This window comes from Acomys russatus, chromosome 21, assembly GCF_903995435.1.
Source record: "Acomys russatus chromosome 21, mAcoRus1.1, whole genome shotgun sequence".
NCBI lineage: Eukaryota > Metazoa > Chordata > Mammalia > Rodentia > Muridae > Acomys > Acomys russatus.
The window spans coordinates 40,193,588-40,213,562 of record NC_067157.1 but is presented as its reverse complement, the minus strand read 5'-3'; the positions used below and the strand labels follow the sequence as shown (position 1 = coordinate 40,213,562).

General features: G+C 42.5%; 1 protein-coding gene across 1 annotated transcript in view; it reads right to left on the bottom strand.

The window, feature by feature from the left end:
- Utrn (utrophin) overlaps positions 1 to 19,975 on the bottom strand; it is a 490,302-nt gene that overhangs the window by 340,983 nt on the left and 129,344 nt on the right. Inside the window, exons 9-18 of the mRNA XM_051164610.1 lie at positions 19,049 to 19,252; positions 17,489 to 17,670; positions 16,214 to 16,364; positions 14,487 to 14,606; positions 13,286 to 13,387; positions 9,900 to 10,007; positions 9,393 to 9,572; positions 8,181 to 8,350; positions 2,866 to 2,989; positions 1,135 to 1,222 (exon numbers count right to left, since the gene is read on the bottom strand). Of these exons, the coding sequence (XP_051020567.1) occupies positions 1,135 to 1,222; positions 2,866 to 2,989; positions 8,181 to 8,350; positions 9,393 to 9,572; positions 9,900 to 10,007; positions 13,286 to 13,387; positions 14,487 to 14,606; positions 16,214 to 16,364; positions 17,489 to 17,670; positions 19,049 to 19,252 (1,429 nt within the window). The remainder of the gene's footprint in view (positions 1 to 1,134; positions 1,223 to 2,865; positions 2,990 to 8,180; positions 8,351 to 9,392; positions 9,573 to 9,899; positions 10,008 to 13,285; positions 13,388 to 14,486; positions 14,607 to 16,213; positions 16,365 to 17,488; positions 17,671 to 19,048; positions 19,253 to 19,975) is intronic.

Genomic DNA, 19,975 nt, shown 5'->3' with positions numbered 1-19,975 from the left:
ACTTCTCTGTGCCCTCCCTCTAGCATTCTCAAGAAGACAGGTTCTGCGCTGCCTGGCCAGCCCCACTTGCTCCTACATATGTGCTCCAGCTGGCTTGTACCCACTGTAGTTTCTGCCCTTCTACCATCAGCTAAAGCAGCATGTGACCCTCACCAGATTGGAACCCCCACCCCCACCCCAGTCTTTGACTTTTCTCAACCTATCACCAAAAGGTCCAATCCTAGCAAAGAAATAACTTAACACCCACAGCAGAAACAAACACTGTCTTGTGTAGTGAGTGATGGGTTCTTTACTGCTTGCAAAATTTTCAAATACAAGTAACACTAAATTTAAGTAGAAAAAATGTCTCCAGAGTATATTAATGTGATCCTCTGAGAATGACCAAAATTCAAACATTAGTGATTCTCCTAGTATCCATTTCACACAGCCTAGCATCAACTGAAAGAAAAGCTTCGACTGGGAAACTGTCTATATCAGACTGGATGGTGAGCATTGTCTTGATTGCTAAAAGATATAGGCGGTCCAGCCCAGTGTGGGCAGCACCATTCCTTAGGCAGGTGGTCCTAGGCCATACAGACCAGGCAGCTAGCAAGCAGCATCCTCCATGGTTTCTGCTTTGAATTCCCAGCCTCGCTTCCCTCAATAATGGACTGTGATTCTGTAAGCTAAAATAAGCCCTTTCCTCACTTGAGCTGCTTTGGGTCATGGTGTTAGTCAAAGCAACAGAATGGAACTAGAATAACGGGTTTACCTTAAGGCAACTTCACACCCAAGATGTTGCTGGCACAAAACATTCCCCCAGTACCCTCATCGATGTAACCCCAAAGGTGAAGTTCTAAAAATCTTGTGTACTGTTGGATTTTAATTGCTCTGCTGAGGTTTTCATGGTTTCTAGTTTTCTGACCCCCATGTGAGAGCAGAATGACTTTGATTTTATCTGTTTTTAATAAAAAGCTTCAATATAAGATTTCAGTTTTTAAAAGATTCTGCTGCCTGAAAAAAAAAAAATTGACAACCAGCTTCCCCCCACCCCTGCCCTTGGCTTTTTCTATTAAATGATTTATGTTTTAAACTGCAAATATTAAGTGTGACCTTCTAAAATAATCTGAAAGAAAAACCCCTGCAGGGTCTCACCTTTTCCCATTTGCTCCAGAAGGATTTGTCCGGTCTCATTCAGTTCATCCAGTCGGGGGATTCTTTCTGTCTGCTCTTTTTCTAATCCCTGGAAATAAAGCCCAAATATAAAATACTGAAAACTTCCCTCTCCATATAAATGCTGATGTTATTTTAAAACCTCGAATCTAGTGCCCTCTTAACTTTTCGTTAGGTATTTCAAAGTTTATCTACAAAGCACCACAATGAAAAACTAAGCAGTGCCTGGCTACTCTCTGGCACTCTAAAAATTAATAAACTTGAAAAAGAAAGTTCCAAAAACAATGACAGTGACTATAAACTTTAGATTCTTTTAGAAAGAAAAATTATATATTCTGTAGTTATGAGTTCCTATCAAGGGGAAATCATTAAAATTAACATTTTGGGTATAAGATATCCATCTGTGAACATAGTTTATTTCATATCATAAGAATAAAGGTTTAAGCGCACACCTCAAACATCAGCACTCAGGAGGCCTAGGCAAAGGATCTCTGTGACTATGATGCCAGCTTGCTATACAGAGTAAGTTATAGGCCAGACAAGAGCTACATAGTGAGACCTTGTCTGAAACAAAACAAAAAAGGTAGGGATGGAAGAAGGATAAAAGAACCGTTTGGGTCAAAGGAACTCAACATGGCTGTGACTGAGCTCATCAAAGAGGAGCCAGAGAACAAGGCGGTGATTTTGAGCCTAGGTATTGTCTGATGGCATTAATTGCTGGCCCAGGGTCAAAATCTAACTGAAGTGTGAACACAGCACATTTCACACATCATTTTAAAATAATGACAATATTCTTTAGAGCCCAAACTAACGTGGTTTTGGCTTTAAAAGTGGCCCTTTATCATAGGACAGTGGCCCTCAGTATCTGTGGAGACCTGCTGGACACTAAAATCTGACACTGTCCTTTACGTAGAATAGTAATGCTGTTTGCATACAGCCTGTGTCAATCCTCTCCCGAGTTCAAGTCTTCTCTAGTTTCCTTAAAATACCCAACAAGATGCAATGTAAGGTAAACAGATGTTACGTTGTGTTTGGCTGGGGAAAGTAACAAGAGAATGTGTTTAGCTCGCACAGAATCATCCTAGGACTCACCGCAGGATCCATGAGCAAGACATGAGGTGGCAATTCTCTATCAGGGCTGCTAGAGAGACTGAGATGGGGGGCGGGGAATGGCAGGAAGCAGGGTCCAGGCACAAGTTATTCATACAGATGCTCTACGACGCGTGATATGCAATAAATTCTAGTTTTTCTTTCATCAACTTTCTAGAAACTCTTTCCCCAATATTTTCAATCCAGTTAAAAGAATCCATGGATCCAAAGACCAAGTGTAATTTTTTAAAACATGCCTTGTTTAAAGAGAATATTTTGAGGAAAATTTAATATACCGAATGCTTTGCTGTATACAAAAGCAAAATATCTTTGGAACAGTGCCAAGTCCTAAGTTACCAGGCACCAGACCATGTAAATTTAAACACACTTAAAAGGCAATAATGATGATTATATGTACAACTTCGTGGTTGAAGAGGAAAAAGGGGAGGAAAGTTGAATTTCTCTTCCATATGGGGATCCGATGTTTACTGCAACACTCTAAAAACCATCTGTGGCTACATTTTATTTCACAGAAGCTTCTGGACCCTGCCACATCTCTATGCCAACAGCAAAGTTAGCCTGATAAGTTATTTTATTTCCTGGCATATTTGTTGTATATTTCACCTTCAGCTTCCTTTTCATTCCGGAGGTCTCCTGTGCCTTCTTGTACTCCTGCACCTCTGCGTTCTGAATGGCACTGTTTGATTTCGAAATCCAGCTTAACAGCTCTGCACTGACAGCATCAAACCTGGTAGAAGATGGAGAGAGCCTCTGTCATCAGGTGGCTCCCACTGTTGCCTTGGCCCAATAAAGAACAACAGGCGCACCCACCAAGCATGTGCTTTCACACAATGCCCCCAAATAGACCAATTGCCCATAACAGTATCACACTTCACAATTAAGAGTGAACACACCATAGGGCTAAGAAACGAACCAAATTAACATTTTTTGCTACTTAGGAATCATTTGTATTTTTATAAGGTATTGTACCCAACCAGAAAAACAGATTTAGTTAGATAACAAAAAAGATCAAGTATAAACATTCTGAAAATTGTCTTTTCTTCAATACATAGTTAACTAGACCTAGCTCAGCCTTCAAGGAGCTTCAAGTCACCAGGAAGCAAGGGAAAGTGACAGGTAATGACAAAGAATTTGTTAGGTACTAATTCCAGGACTTCAGAGGAATGAGTCCTAATCCAACCAGGGAAAGAATGGTTGCAGGGCATAACAGTGGCTGTGCTTAACAGCTTTCCTTGCAAAGGGAAAACAAAGGAATGGAGGTCATATTTTACAAGCTACAAATAGGTGTATCTGGTACACCGAGCGCTGCGAGGGAAAGCTAATTACCGATGTTGCCAAGAACCGCAGGGGCCAGTTTACTGGAAGGTCCTGGGTGATATACTACACAATCTGGACTTAAACTAAGAGCAATAATCAATTGTGTTAAGCACAGACTTGATACGAATCTGTCCATAGGGTCCTAGTCACTGTAGGACCAGAAACAAGAACTACAAAGACAAGGCTGCCATAGAAAGCAAGAGGCACTCAAGAGAGTAGCAATGGCAGGAGGAAGCGTGGGAGAGGAAGATGACCAGAGACCAAGCCCTTGGCTAAACCTCATGTATATCACTAACTGCAAAGAATCCCTGCAGTTCCCTCTGAAAACACACTGTAGATGACTCTGTTAGACCGGGAGCAATTGAGCTTGCAGAGCTTTTTGATAATGGCCCCATACTAATAAATGAAACAGGGGTAATCAAAGATAGTCCATGTAGCCAACCCCTCACCCCAGCGTGAGTCGGTACCATAAACAAGAGAAGATGGATGTGGTGACTCCCCTACAGAGCATCCATTAATGTATTTCTGGTGGATTCTGAACAACTGCCCCTTCCCTAAGGTAAGTTTTCTCTGTAATATGTCATTTAAAGGTGTGTGTGTGTGTGTGTGTGTGTGTGTGTGTGTGTGTGTGTGTGTGTAGCATTTCTGTAATATCTCAACTCTAAATCACTAAGGAGAAGATAAGAGGTAAGAAAATTAATCAATTAATAGCTGCCAGCCAGAACTAACATGATAGTCCCACATTCCTGAAAGCAAGTGACTGTGGTGGCTGACTGCAGTCTCCTCCAGCTTCAGCCAACCTAAAGGCAGCGAACACAAGGAAACTTCCTTCTCTGATCTTCCCTTCAAAACTTGCTTTGAGGGCAGTGGGTAAAAAGCGCTCCCTTTAAGGTCTGACTTAGAGTCCCAGAACCTGCATTTTAAAAGGCAGTTTTGGTAGCATGTTTATAATCCCATACTGGGGGTCAGAGGCAGTCAAATTCCTAAGGCTCTCTGAGGTGGGCCATGCCTCAGGAATGAAGTCAAGGTTGGCCTTTGGAATGTGCATGCACACCCACTGTCACAAACCTGTATTCACACACACACACACACAAACGTACACATAACCCCCCCTCTCTTTCTCATTCACACACACACACACACACACACACACACACACACACACACACACACACATACACACACATACACACACATTTTGGGCTCTTAGTTCCAAAGTGCCCATTTCTGTCTGCTGAGCTCTTTCACTCCTGCAGGCTTCACAATTTGTCCCTTGGCCACTCCTTAAGCCCCGTTCATTTCAGAGAGCTCAGGGTCCATGAACTTTACTTGAACATAACATAAGCAAGTGTGTGATGCTGTAAGTGACCAGAACCCAGGCATCATCAAACAGTGCCTTATCTTTCAGAGAAGGCCAAAGAACATACATTTAAAATGGCTTTGGAGACTAAGTCAGTTTCTGCTCTTAAAATGAGCAAAACACATTGACTCCCAGTATCAGATAACAAGATAGCTGGAAATGCCTGTCTTGAACAGATTTTTTTTTTTAACAATCCATAAAGAAAACAAAATAAAATTGACTACTATCGCCATCGAAAGAAAAGAGAACAGACCACCATATTTAAATAAACACACCCTGTAAGGTTGGCCTGGGAACAAGCAGTTATTTAGGGCCCTCGATTGTTTGTGGAGTCTTCTCAACACAAGTTCATCCTCATTGCTACAGCGGACTGAATATACAAAAGGGTCTGGAAATTATGTCACGCCAGAAGTAGCTAAAGAGAGTCTCGGCCTCGCACGACGGAAATGAATATGAGAGCTTACTTCAAATATTCACGTGGGACCATTTGGAGGAGGGGCTGATCAGGAGACTAAGGGGAAATTGAACTGCATTGAGACTGAAAGATTTTCGCAGCAGAAAACCCAGTTGGCACAGAGGAAGACTTTTGGAAGTCTCCCCCAACCAAGGCTAATGGGGAGTGGTTACTGCATGCATGCAGAAAAGCCAGCATTGCACATGGACATTCTAATATGCCGGTGACCCATAAGACGTCACAGACCTCTGGCTCAGATCTTGGCCTTCCAGCCTTTCTCTCTGCTCTGGCCCATGGCCTCCTCCTCCTAGAATGTGCTAATCCTTTCTTAACAAACTCTTGCTGCTTCTGCTATTCTCTAAGTATCTCTGTCTAATTCTATCCTCTAAGAATAAGAAACGAGAAATCCCAGTGTATGTCCACTCAGTTCTCATATTGCCTAGGAAAGCACTACTGAGCCCTACACAGCTCCACAAAAGCAGCACACAGGACATTCAGAGGCTGACTTGGGACATAAAAAAAACATGACAAACAAGATTTCTGCTACCATAAACTGCATGTACTCAGGCCTCTGCCAAGGAATTAATTCTGTAATGAATGTCTGCATCAATCCAGTTTCGAAGGTTATGACTAACCCCCCATAGGTCACTGCTCACAACCCCCTCTATATTTTTGTACAAACTGCACAGACTGGGGATAGGGGAAGGACACATGACACAGTTCATCTGGACGTTCAGTACATTGCCGGCTACTTATGCACTTGAACAAACAAGTGACAAAACCCTGGCCAGTAACATTGGAGACCCAGTTTGCTAAGGAGACAAACTGCTGAGATTGAAGGCCACCAAGACAGTGACAGCAGGCAGTACAGTGGGACTGTCTGCTGAATCCATCCTCTCGCTAAAACTGTGCCTTCTTGTTATATCACACGATAATGAGCTATTGAAGTCACCTTGGGTACAGTGTTTTGTCTCTTGCAGAGGAAGGCTCACTATTCACTTCAGGCAAGTTTAAATTAAGCTCACACCATGATACACCCCGTCTAATGCAAAGTCAGCCATGAAGACACACACTGCCAGATGCGCCGGCAGCTAACAGGGAGGGGCTCAGGAAATGGAAGATTGCAGCTAATAGTGACACCAACAGTATCTTTCTCCCTGCCACCGTGGCCAGAGTAATGATTCTACAGCTGCTGCTTGTAGCTCTAGGTGGGCAAGTCCTTCCTGAGACACCATGAGGAGGCTGTTGGAGGATGGTTTTGTGCACTGTGCATTCAAATGCTGATTTCTGTACCCAGAGATCTGGTTGTAGTCCTTGGCATCGTCACTGCTATTGAAGCATCTCCTGTCTCAGTGTTGTGTAAACATTGTTCTCCATCGCCTCTGATTGGTTAATAAAGAGCTGAACAGCCTACAGCAAGGCAGGAGAGTTAGGTCAGTACTTCTGATCTCAGGGAGGGGGTCCCAGGTGGAGCAAGAGGGAGGAGGTGGTCACCATGAGGACCACATGGCGTAGGAACAGCTAGAGTGAGACTAAGATGGCAGGTCCTGGGGCACGTAGCTTAGAAGCAGGCCAGGCCTGCATCAATGAGTTAGAATAGCTCAAGATCTGCCCAGCTATAGTGCTTGAAGCTTATTAATAAATATAATAGGTCTCTGTGTCATTATTGAGAGCCCTAAAAAAAGCTCCTGTTTTTTATTTTACAGGAGTCAGACAAGAAGCTTGGGGCCAAAAAGAAATTACTTGATACAACTTGAATCCTGCTTTATCTAACCAAAGCTACACTATAAAAAATCATCTCTTTTTATTCAGGCCCCTAATAACGGCCAGTGTACCCAAGCCCTGAGATCTCAGTGCAGGAGGGAGCATGACAAGCTTGAGGCCATGCTGAGGGCTCACTGTGACCAGGCATATAAGACCCAGTACCCGGAATACAATACATTTTAAAGCAGTGATTCCCAGCCTTCCTAGTGCTGTAACCCTTTAACATAGTTCCTCATGTTGTGATACCCCCAACAGTAAAATTATTTCTTTGCTGAACTGTAATTTTGCTACTGTTATGAATGATAATGTAAATATCTGATACGCAGGATATGTGATACTTGCCCCCGCCTCAAGGGGTCGCAACCCACACGGTGAGAATCAATGCTTTAGAGGCTCTGACAAAGCAAAGGCCCAACGAATGGAACTGAATTCTCATTCTACTAACACTTCCCAGTTTTCTTTTGAATCAATTAGATAAAAGAAACATTTTAACGCAAGGGAGGCCTTTCAGTTAAACAGAAAGAATCTATTTAGAAACTTGATAAAGAAATTAACAAAGAAAACCTGGACATGGAAGAGGGGGAGGATAAGGAGGAAAGAAAAAAAAAAAAGAGAGAGAAACCAAAATACACATTATTTCCCTAAACTGCTATTTTAATGGTGAGAAGAGGAAAGAGGTTCACAAAGAATAAGAAGTTTATCAAAAGCCAAACTGTCAGTGCTTTAATGTATGAAAGGAAGAATAAAGGAGGAGACACGAACAATCCTTCTCAGGGATACGGATGGGAATTGAGAAAAAAAAAAAGGATTACACCACACCAGTCTCTAAATTTAACAGAGGATGAATAAAGTCCCCCGGGGCAATTCAGATGCTTAGCTCCTATGAAGCAGAATATTCCAGAGACTCAAAGGCAGGCAATGAGTTCAGGACTGCATTTTCATAATAATGAGTAGGTCTAAATTCACATTTGATTGGTGATTAGTACAAGTTACATGCAGGCCTGATGTTGGGGTGTCTCTCACTTTTTCTTGGCCTCCACATCCACATGGATCTGTCTCTTCTTTGGCGGGGGAGGGGGAGGCAGCTCCTGCTTAGATTTTTTTGTCATTCCTTGTTCTCTTACATGAACGGTCTCCAAAAGATCCTTCTGAGGAATCTGGGACATGCCAAGCTTTGCTACAGCCTGAGTCACCTGAAAGAAAAGTCACACCGGCCTCTGGTTTTATCCGAAGTTCCTTTACTGAGAGAGAGAGTCACATAAAATTCTCCCTTTAAAAATGTACAGCTCAAGCCGAGCCTGGCAGCACACACGTGTCATTCCAGCGCACTTGGAAAGTACAGGGAGGATTAGCGGTTCAAGGCCAGCCAGAGCTAAATAGAAGCAAAGGCAAAAGTCCGCTTCAGTGACTATTAGTGTGTATAACTGGCTCCAGACGTTAACTCCACATTAGGCGTGGCCATGCCAACTTGTACTTGCTCCATTCTGCTTGAATAATGACAACTGCTGAAACCAAAGTACAGTGATTTTGTCTCTAGAACTATAGTCACTTGTTTTTCTAGCTTCTTGCCCTGAGCATCCTACGGACCCACAGTAATGGCTGGCCGGAAGAAATGGCTGTTGACGTTTTCTCAGTTACCACTCACCTTTTCTTAGCACAGGACAAGAGAAAGCATTTTAGTGTCCTTCCCCATGCCCCTTTTGTACCCCGTAACTAACCACCCAAACCTGCAAATAAACAATGGGCTCTCCTTCTGAGACTAGAGACCAACTCTGCAAGCTTTTCTCCTGATTGAAAGGCTTCTACTACCGTTGAGTAGCCCATACCCTTGTCTGGTTTTTCTTCTCACTGCTCTTACATTCTAAGAAAACTTAGTCGCCCCAAAATTAAACCTTGACATCTGTCCATAGCATCCATCCCCTACACCCTACCTCTGGCAATCCCATAGCACTCCACGCCTTAGTCCCCAACCCTGGAAGCCACCAAGCTCCTTTCATGTGGCCAGACTCTTCCTGTCCTCCTCATTTCATATGTATAGAACCACTAAGCAATGACCAATGACTGGCCTCTTTTGTTTACCACAGTGCTTTCCTGGATCAGCCACACTGTGAAGAATGCCTTTGCTCTTTCTTGTCAATTAATATTGCACCACTCTGGATATGAAGCTGTATTAATCTGTTCCTGAGCACGTACAAGTTTTTCACGGTGTAAGATACTACCCAGATCAAAAGGTACCTGGTTAGAGGAGTCTTCTAGCCTCTGAACCAAAGAATCCCATCTCTGTGTTAGTTCCTCAGAGTCACTGTTCATCTTCTTAGACGCCTTGGGGTTGTTGAGTAATTGGCCCACGTCCTGCCCAATCTCACTCAGTTGGTCCAGTGTTTGCCTCTTCATCTCCATGTCCTCTTTCAAAATCTAGAATGTAAACTATTGATCAGACAACAGCTCTCTCTCTCTCTCTCTCTCTCTCTCTCTCTCTCTCTCTCTCTCTCTCTCTCTCTCTCTCTCAACAAGATTTATCTTCCTCAGGAAATGTAAACAGGTAGCTTTGTGGTACAACTGACAACGTGTTCTGCCATTCCCTGTACTAGAATAAAAGGCTCTCGGTTCGGTACCATGAATGGCAGCCACGTAGTAGAGGAAAAGGAACCATAATCTATATTCGCTCAGCTGTATTAACCCTTAGTTACCAAATACTAGACAACACAGGCTTACAACAGATGCCGACAGGGACACACTTACAGCCAGACGCCGGACACTGACACTTAGCTCCTTCTGGTCTTTAAAGTTGCTGGTCTGGACTTTCTTCAAAGCCTCCTCCTTTTCAGTGAGCCAAGCTTCCAACAGACACTGCGAGTAATAACAAAAGTTGGAAATATACATGGAAAAGCATCTGACTATTCAAGTAAGTCCCCAAATATCTAATGCATATTAATGACATCACATGTCATTGGGGAGAATAAGAACTTCAAACATCTAAGTTCAAGGACTGGCAAAAGCATCAGCCTCCTACAACTTAACAACAGATTAACCTGCCATTAGTCCTAAACTAAAGTAACTCATAAGGAAGGTGTGGGTAGGGTTAATGTGTCCTCCAAGGGATCCTGTGGCAGAAGAGCATAGGCTACAGTGTGGCTGGCGAGAGGCTGGAACCTCTAAGATGTAGAGTCTAGTCAGAGGTCACTGAGGGAGCTACCCGCAGAAGGAAAGAATGCTGTTCTTCTGGGGCCTCCTGAGAACCACTGTTACAAAAAAGCAAGGCCAATCCCTTCCTGACCTCTGGCTTCCTGTGTCCCCATGTGACATCTCCCTTTGATGTGCACTCCCCACGATGTTAAGTGTTGTGACATGAGAGGCAGGGGTTTCTCATCAGAGCTAGCACCATATTCTTTGATGTTTCCATTCCTAAAACTACAAATGAAGCACGCCTGTAAGACTGTAGGTGTAACTCAGTGCCAGAGCTACTGGGTTCAAACCTTAGTAGATCATACTCATGAAAAAATATTAATAAGCCATTTTGTCCTTCTACATTACTCAGCCTCTGGGATGTTTTTGGTTTGGGTTTTTGTTTTGTTTTGTTTTTGTCTTGCTAGTGTATCAAGCTGGTCATGAACTTGCAATCCTCCTGTCTCAGCCTCCTGAGCACCTAGTACTGTCCGACACTAAACTTTGCTAAGGATTTTATTATAGCAGAAAAAAATTCTTCCATACAGTAACTAACCCTAAATCTCAAAAAAGTGAGTAGATAGAGGACATTAAATCCAATTATGCTAAACCTAAAGGAAAAAGTCATATTAGAGCTCTAAGTTTTAAACAAAGGAGAAGCTCAGAGATTATCTTGTCCCGGCTTCTGGTTTTTTAGACAAGGAGACAGATGTCAATTTACATGCTCGAGGTCAGCTAGCTAGTTAATGGCTGAGCTGGGTCATGGCCCTCTACTCCTACACCAACCATGGACCCACAGCACCATGCAAGAAAAGTATGTAAGTGGTCAAAGTTCAGAACCAAGTATATTAAAGGAGGAAGTCTGAGGATGGCCCAGGGCCAACAACAAAAACATTTAAAACTCTCAGCCAAGAGTATGTGTATGTATTTAACGATTGTATGGGACACCTTGACCAGATCATAAAATTCTGAGTTAATGTACACATTGCTAAAATGAAATAACCATAGGTCAGGAAACAAAATATCCTGATCCCCGTGCAGAGAACAGAGTTGCTTTTTCTGGGTGAAAGTGCAATGGAGTCAAGATAGACAGTTAATTCCTAGGCTACCACTGTTTGGCACTGGAGAGAAAATTTTTACTTCTTTGGATTCTGTTATGATAACAACTTTAGTGGAAAGCTACGAAGTGAGCAAAGGGGCTACCATGGCAAGAGGAAAAGTGCATAGACACCTTTGTATCACACTGCAACTGAGTGTGTATTCATGGGCAATGCTAAAAAGTATTTTCTCATGCATTCAGCCCATACGCTGATTAAAAGTTAAGAGGAAGATTTAATGCTCACAATGTATTGAAGATATTCCTTTACCTTACCCCTTATTTACTGAGTACAAACTGTATGCTAAGGAATTTTATGTTGGTATATGTTCCAACAGATCACTCAACAAAAACTCAGGAGTAATTATGATGTGAAGAGTAAGTAGGGTAAAGGAACAGGTCTAAGCATTAACATTATGAGTAATGAACAGAGGTCAAATTTTTATTACCTTGGAGCCACATAACATGATCTTAATGAATAAGCTGCATAAATGGATATAATATTGATTAGAATTTGCCTTCTAAAATAAGAAATAGGGAGCTAGAAATGTTGCTCGGTTGGTAGAGCGCATGGCTACTACCATGTACAAGACCCTGGCTTTGCCCCTCAACTCCACAGGAAGCAGGTATGGTGCTACAGGCAGGAGAGTCAGGAACTCAAGGTCATCCTCAGAGCATCTGAGGACAAAACAAACAATAATCTAACGAACAAAAAGTAAGCAAGCAAATTAATTAATTATCTAATTAATTAAGCAGCACTCAATAATGAAATGACAGTAAACTGTCTCAGTCATTTTTTTTTTTTCTTTCATTTTGGAAGCTGCTAACCTTCACTCCGGGTTCACTCAGGTATTTAAGTTTTATCCCTTCTCAAGTCTCTGATGGGTTTGAAGACCAGATAGTTTAGTATTCAATTAAGCTTAGTAGGTTAGGGCTTTAGATGTTTTTAGATCAAGATAGATGTTTTAAGTTAATAGAGATGAGATAGGATAGATATTAATCTCCATTCAGAAATTTAGAACCAACAAGATAGGAAAGATGTTTACTTTAAGTTTGCCAAATACAAATGGCCAAATCACTATGAATGTAACATTTGTATAATTCCTGATTGTCTTGTGGTTATTCCTGTTGCATGTAGTTTATTTTATTCATGTGTAATAACATAAATGTATATGTTTTAAAAGAAACACAAAAATTTTTTTCAAAAAAAGTTATTTGCAAATTTCAATAAACTACTTCCAAATTATTCTCAAAGTATGGCCTTCCAAAGAAAGGGATGAGTGTAGCTGGTCTTTTGGTAACTTTGTGGGTTCTTCTTTCTTCCACCCTTCCAGGCCCCTAACATGAGGTAGGAGACACCAAAGGATAGAGGGGAGAGGAAAGAGATCCCCAAGAAAGGCAGTGACATTGTCATTAGACTATTTCCTGCTGGTTACAGACATCAAGCTCCTTCAAGTTTTGCCACCAGGATGTCTAAATTCTTCTTGTTATTGTTTCTTCTTTGCTTATGACTACTTAACAAACCTCAACCAACCAACCAACCAAAATCCCAGCAACCATTGGGGCCCAAACATTTATATACACGAAATTCCACATATCACACAATCTCAGGAACTATCAGCAGCTGGCAAAAATCACACGCCGACAAGCGCATGAGGCAAATCATAGTCAGCTGCTGGGAACACTCGGAAGCAGCCCCATATCTCACACGTGGGATTAAAATGAAAACATATTCTTATAATATTTGTGTGTTTCTTAAAGAAACCAGAATTGTCACTAAAGAAGAGGGGAGCCATATTCCCCAGCTATAATGAACTGATAGGCTCTCTGTCACTCTATCTTGATGGGCGACAGTTGCATTCCATACCTGTTCTTCCAATAATTCCTGCCATAGAATATTGATTTCCTGCAACCTGTTCCAACGGTCTTCAGTCCAGCGGCATACAGCAGTCCAGCGCTCACCCAGTTTCTGGGAAGGGAGAAACAGCCTCTGGTCAGCACAGCCAGGAGACAGTTACTACAGTTCTCCAAAGCACCAACTTACAAAACATACTTTTAAGTGTATATAGGAGAAAAACACTAGCTTGCATAGAATGCAGTTATTTAAATTACTCAGAGCTGAGAAGAAAACAACCAGAACTCCTGTTCCTACTTCTCTGTGTAACACTTCACATAGATTTGCAAATTGGGTGTGTGTCTGAGGTTTCATTTTATTTTAATTTGTTTGTCTGTTTATTTGTTTTGTGCATACAAATCCAGAGATCTGTTCTTTCTCAGCAAGCATTTAACCACTGCTCCCAAGGGCAACCCATATGTTTACTTCCTGTTCTTCAAACTTTTCAGGCTACGGTCGCCTTCACAAAATCTTCAAGGGCCTGCACACGGAAAAGCCTGCCCATCACCTGAACGGGTTCCTGTGCTTTCAAATCTTGTTAGCATTGTGCACATAGGAGCTGACTAACAATCTCATGCCTTTACTGCAATGCTGGAAAGAAGGAAGCTAAGCCTGTAACCCACATAATGTGGAACTGCAACTAAAAAGTACAACCAAAACCAGGTGTCATGGCTTGTGCCTCACCTCCAACCCAGCCCACCACAAACTCAAACGCGAGTTCAGTTCACAAAGTTTTGCATGAATAGTATCCAGGGGGTAGAAATTTAGCTTGAGGACAGGCTTTGTTTCTCATTTTGGTGGTTTTTTTTTTTTTTTTAACTAAATTAAATCAGGGCATGAAGGTGGTCCCATCATGATAAATCCTAATGGATTAGTATGTTAGGGGAGAGATGCCACACAGACACACACATCCTCCTGTTCCATTTGATATAGGCAAGGGAAAACATGTGTCAGGCTGTCTGGACTGCCAGCCTCCAAAACTGTTAGCTAAGTAAACCTTTTTCCCTGTAAAGTAGCCTGCCTCAAGAACTCCATTACAGTAACTAAAAGATGACTAATAGAGTCGACTTTTTTATACCCTTCTGTACAAACAAAGATACAGAGGAGGAGCGAGCACATGGATCTTGACCAGAGAGGGGATCTTTCGAACCATTCTACTTTCCAAGGTCCTTACCTGTAACTGCTCTTCCAGAATAGCTGTAGCACTCTCCCCACTGTTTTCATCAACAATCACCACCATGTGAGTTAAGGAATTTACCTTCACCTGTTCAGCTTCAAGGTCATTTTGCAAACTCTAGAGGGAAAGGGGGGTTAAAGGGGGCAGAGAAGATAAACTATGATTTCTGCTCTTCCTCATCTACCTAATTAAAATCTACTTGTTGTCAATAGTAACTAAGGAAACCTAATGAGGCGTGGTATTGCCAGTTCCCATCATTATCTTAAGTGCTATAATAAAGACGCCTGAGCACACCTTCGCATTTCGCTATGAGCCAGAGTCTAAAAGTACAACACCAAACCTAATTGCAAATGTGCAAATGTGTGTGCCTTCTCTAGCCTTAATTGTTCTCAAAAATCAAAAGAAGAGGAGGAGGGAGAAGAAGAGGAGGACAAAGGGAAGGAGGAAGAGAAGGAATGCTTGTGTCTGTTCTAAGAATGAAGACCAAAAAATAGATCCAGGTGTGGTTATCCCAGCACTCAAGAGGCAGAGGCAGGAGGATCTCTGTGAGTGCAAGGCCAGCCTGGTCTACACAGAAGTTCCAAGTCAGCTTGGGCTACATAATGAGACACTGTCTCAAAAAAAATAAAAAAACAAACAAAACAAAATGACAAAATATAGGGCTGGAGGGATGGCTCAGAGTTAAGGGCACTGACTGCTCTTCCAGAGGACCTGAGTTCAATTCCCAGCAACCACACAGTGGTTCACAACCATCTATAATGTGATCTAATACCTTCTTCTGTTGTGCAGGCATACACGCAGGCAGAACACTGTATACATAATGAATAAATAAATATTTTTTAGAAAAAGACAAAACATAGAATGAATGGATCTAACAGTCCAGAGTTTAAACATACAGAACCAGAGGTCATTTTCTCCAGTTCTAAAAGGCACAAGATTGGAAATGTGGCAAAAGCTATATGATTCATAGAAGCAATTCTAATTAGCTTGCCAAGAGAGTAACCAAGAACAAGCATATGGGCCCCTTCCCTTCACTCTTCCACAGGAAAAGAACAGTCATTAGACATCTGTAGAGAGTAATTTGTTTAAACACAAGCAATAGTGTTGTGAGATGCCTCTTGGGTAGTGTTTAATGTAACCCAAAGGCTTTATTAATCAGTTATCTAGATGTTTCAATGATCAGTACAGTTATTACAGGGAGAGTGCCTTGTTCTACCTTTCAATTCTTCTACTATGAAAACTGAACCACGGATCATGGGACCAAGTTACGCTGCCCACCACACTTTGGTTCCTCACTCAGGGCCCCATGCCCTTCTGAGACAAGGTGACAAGTTTCCTTACAGCATTAGGGGTGTGTGTGTGTGTGTGTGTGTGTGTGTGTGTGTGTGTGTGTGTGTGTGTGTGTGTGTCTTCCATTTTGTTTCTCTGCCCACACTAGGCATTAATGCCCACACACTCAGGTTTGCATGTACTTTGTGGTCCAAAGCCACCTTTGCTGAATGTGACAAATGCCATACACTTTCAGGAAAAAGACATGGACATCTGTGCAAAGCTGTCCCTCTCAGCCCTGGCTCAGAAAAGCCACCTCCCCACAAACACCACCATATAAGCTGCTGAACTAAAAACAACATGGAGGAAGTCTCCCAACTCCATCAGGCCCCAGGAAGGCGCCATGCTGGCTTCATATGTGAGGAAGTAGAAAAAGAAACAAGAGGCAGGTTTACTTTATGGTCTTCAAGCAGCTTCTGCAGGGATGGCAGGTCATCACCCAGTGGGATGCTTTCCATCTTCTGAATGCGTTCTTCCGTGAGGGTTAGCCAGCCCGAGAGCTGCTGCAGCTGTTTCTTCTGCAGTTCCATCAGAACATCATGCAGCCTGGCCGAGGAGAGGGGGGGGGAGTGGGGAGAGATAGAGCATCATTCCCTCTAGTTTGTTCCCTGGCAGAGGCACCTACTCCCAGCACCAGGGAATTGGGGCAAGAGAACACACCATGGCTAACCTAACCATTCAGGTAGCAGAGAGTCCATGAATGTAGAAACTAAAGGGGGACCACTTTTATCTTATTCACAAATGGACCCCATTAAATACAGTCCAGGAAGATAACAGCTCCCTGTATTCAAAACAAAACCACTGTTTCTACACTCAGGAATTCCTGCTTATTCAATTGGTGGAAATGGCAATGGGATGTGAAACGCAACGTGGAAAGTGAAACGGACCATGGTATAAGACTGCTTTCTAAACTGCTACAGAGCACTGAACAGCAGGTCCATGTCACACTGTCCTGTAGTCAATCTCCCATCAATGCCTTGCTGATTTTAATGCTACTGCAAAGAAACAGGCATCTGCGATGGTAAGTTTAAACTGTCAACTCAATACAAGCTAGAATCGCCTGAGAAGACACTCTCAAAGAGGGGGTGTCTACATGAAGTTGGCCTGTGGCCATGTCCATGGGGGAACTGTATTGATTAGGCTAATTGACATGAGAAGGCCAGTCTGAGAGCAGGCAGCACCAGTCCCTGGGTGGGGCCAGGGACTGTATAAGAGTAAAGAGAGCTAGCTGAACGCTAACCCTGTAACCACTCATCCCCCTCTGCTCCGACTGTGACAGTAAGATGACTACTGTCTTCAAGTTCCTGTCCCAGTGATGGCCCCAAAATGATGATATTGTAACCTGGAACTGTTAGCTAGGAGAAACCCTTTCTCCCTTATGCCGCTTTCTGTCAGGGTATTTTATCATCACAACAAAAATAAAAATACTGTCTCATCCATGCAAAATACATTTTCCCTTCCACCTTTCACCTTTTTCCTATTGTCTTGTCTAACATACCGAAGAGGAAACAAAGGCCATGAAAATCCTAGCAGTAGGACCCACAGAAAGGAGTCAGAACACTGCAAGGGTTGTTCTGTATTTATCTTCTCAGACCCACAGACCTGTACTTGAACTTAACTGTGCAGTGCAGTCTAGGGCGTCAGGTTCTTGTTTCTTGGGCCCCACTCACCGAGACTGTCTCTCCATGCTCTCTACCCGGAGGGCCTCCCATCTCGCATTCAGCAAGGTCATCTGTTCTTGAATCTCAAACTCCTCCTCATCCGACAGAGTGCCTTGTGTCATCAGCTGGTTGCCAGCTTGCAGGACACTCCCCACGCTGCTCTGGTGTGCTGTCAGCTCCATCATAAAAGTCTAGCAAAGAACATCATGGTGCTTACTGAGTCACATGTTGCAAAAACAAACAAACAAACAAAAAACCTGCTAATGCCTAAATTCAATACCAATGTCACAGAGAAAGTGACCTATAGAAAGCATTAAAAAAAAAAAAAAAGACTTTGATGAAACGTATTAAGCTCTGGAAATAAGAAATAAACATCAACTATAATTTGAAATAAAGGTAGATCAAAGAAAACATGTTGTAGGTAATAATACATGAGTTTAAAACTTTCATACTTGTTTATTTATTTATTTGTGTAAGCTCCCACAATTATGTGAGTACATGCACATGTGTGTGTATGCATGTGCATGCTGCAGCATACATGTGGGGAATCACAGGACAACTAGTGAGAGGAGGAGCTCTTTTTCTATCAAGTGACTCTCAAGGATGGAACTCAGGGCATCAGGTCTCGCAATTAGCACCTTAACCAGCTGAACCATCTCTTTTAAGTAAACGCTGATTGTGTTCCATAAAGGTGGAATTAGGAATACACATGAAAATAAGAAATACCACCACATTCACACCAGATGAACTACTTATAGAATATTACCATTTCCACTCTTTTCAATTCCAAAAGTCAAATAATATCATACCTACACACACCCACACACAGAGAGAGAGAGAGAGACGCATGCATACACACACACACACACATAGAAAGAGAGACAGAGAGAGACAAAGACGCATGTATATATATATACACACACACTAAAACAAAACAAAACAACAACAACAAAAAGATCATGCTTAACCAAAAAGAAGTACCCACATTCAGAGTGAAAATCCTGACTCTGAGCAGCAAGCAGTTCCCCTTGCACAGTATTGTGTGGGAACACTGGATATAACACTGGCTTAATCAGACAACAAATAAAAATCATGGCTTTTAGGGTAGTAGCAGAAACCTAATGATCTGGGATACCAGCTGGTCATTCTGACTTTCAGCTACAACTAAACACTTTGAAAAGGACATTGCTACACACCGATTTGTTCATCGGTTCTAAAATAAAATACACAAGTTGCCATAAGATTAAATCTGGAATCTGGTTGCCATGAACTGTCCATCATCCACTCCCTGTAGGCCATAAAAGAGCACCAAATCTCATTATAGATGGTTGTGAGCCATTATGTGCTTGCCAGGAATTGAACTCAGGCCCATCTCTGAGCCATCTCTCCAGCCTCCACTCCAGTTTTCTAACAAAGCCCATTTAAATAACACTAGCAATACCTATTGACCTTTTTCATAGAGCAGAATTCGATAAACAGCAACCCAATTGTGAAGTCACCCTATTCATCCCCACCCCTAAATCAGGCACCGCTCGGGGACAGATCTGGCTCTCAGCTACAGATATTTACTTCATGGGTAGCAAACTGCTCTTTGACCTCTTCAACATCATCAGAAATGTCGTCTTGTTCCTGGAACGTGTCCTCGGCAGACAGCAGCCACGTCAGCACTTCCTCTAGTGCTATCTGGTAACTGTCCAAATCCATGTCCATCTCAGTGACGGTGCTGGGGGTCTCGGCTCGGGGACTCTGGCCTTCCTCTGCCAGCCCTGCACTCTGTGGAAACAAACCCACAGCAACCATGAAGATACAGGTGCTCACCAAGCTCACCAATGTCTGGAGAAACCAAGGCAGAGACCAGGGTCTCAGGAGACAAACCAGTTCTCAGGCACTGAGTGAACAAAGCCATGAATTAAAGCATCTAGAAATACAAAACAGAGTACACACAGGAGGAGCTCCACGTCTGAGGAGTCAGGGAGAGAAAAATAATCCCATATGAGTCATTGCTGAACAAAAATAAAGTTCTAAATGCCAGTGGTCCCATAAAGGGATGCTATCTGACTTTGCAAAATAGAGAATTTGGGTGGAGGACAGAAAACATGCTGGCCCTTGAACAATGGTTGTGATTTACAGAAAAAGAGAGCCTGGGACTCTGCTCTGACCCCTGGTTAAAATTCTCTCAGGATCCCACATTTTATATCACATGTTAAATAGTCAACAGCAGCGCAACACAACCTGTGGGACTGATGGGATTTTGTGTTTCCTTTGTCGAGGCATCTAACTTATATGATGTGTTTGGGGGCTTTGTTGTGGGGGTTAAGGCTTGTAAAATAAATGTCTGCCAATCCCTTTCTAAATTATTAGTTTCTCCTTATGAACTTTATGGTCTTATAATCAAGCTTACTGACCCCTTTGTTCTTTTGTTCCCATTCAAAGCAAAATGTCTTTAAAAACTCGTGTAAAATATTCCACAGGTGCTTAAATGAAGAAAACAGGAAA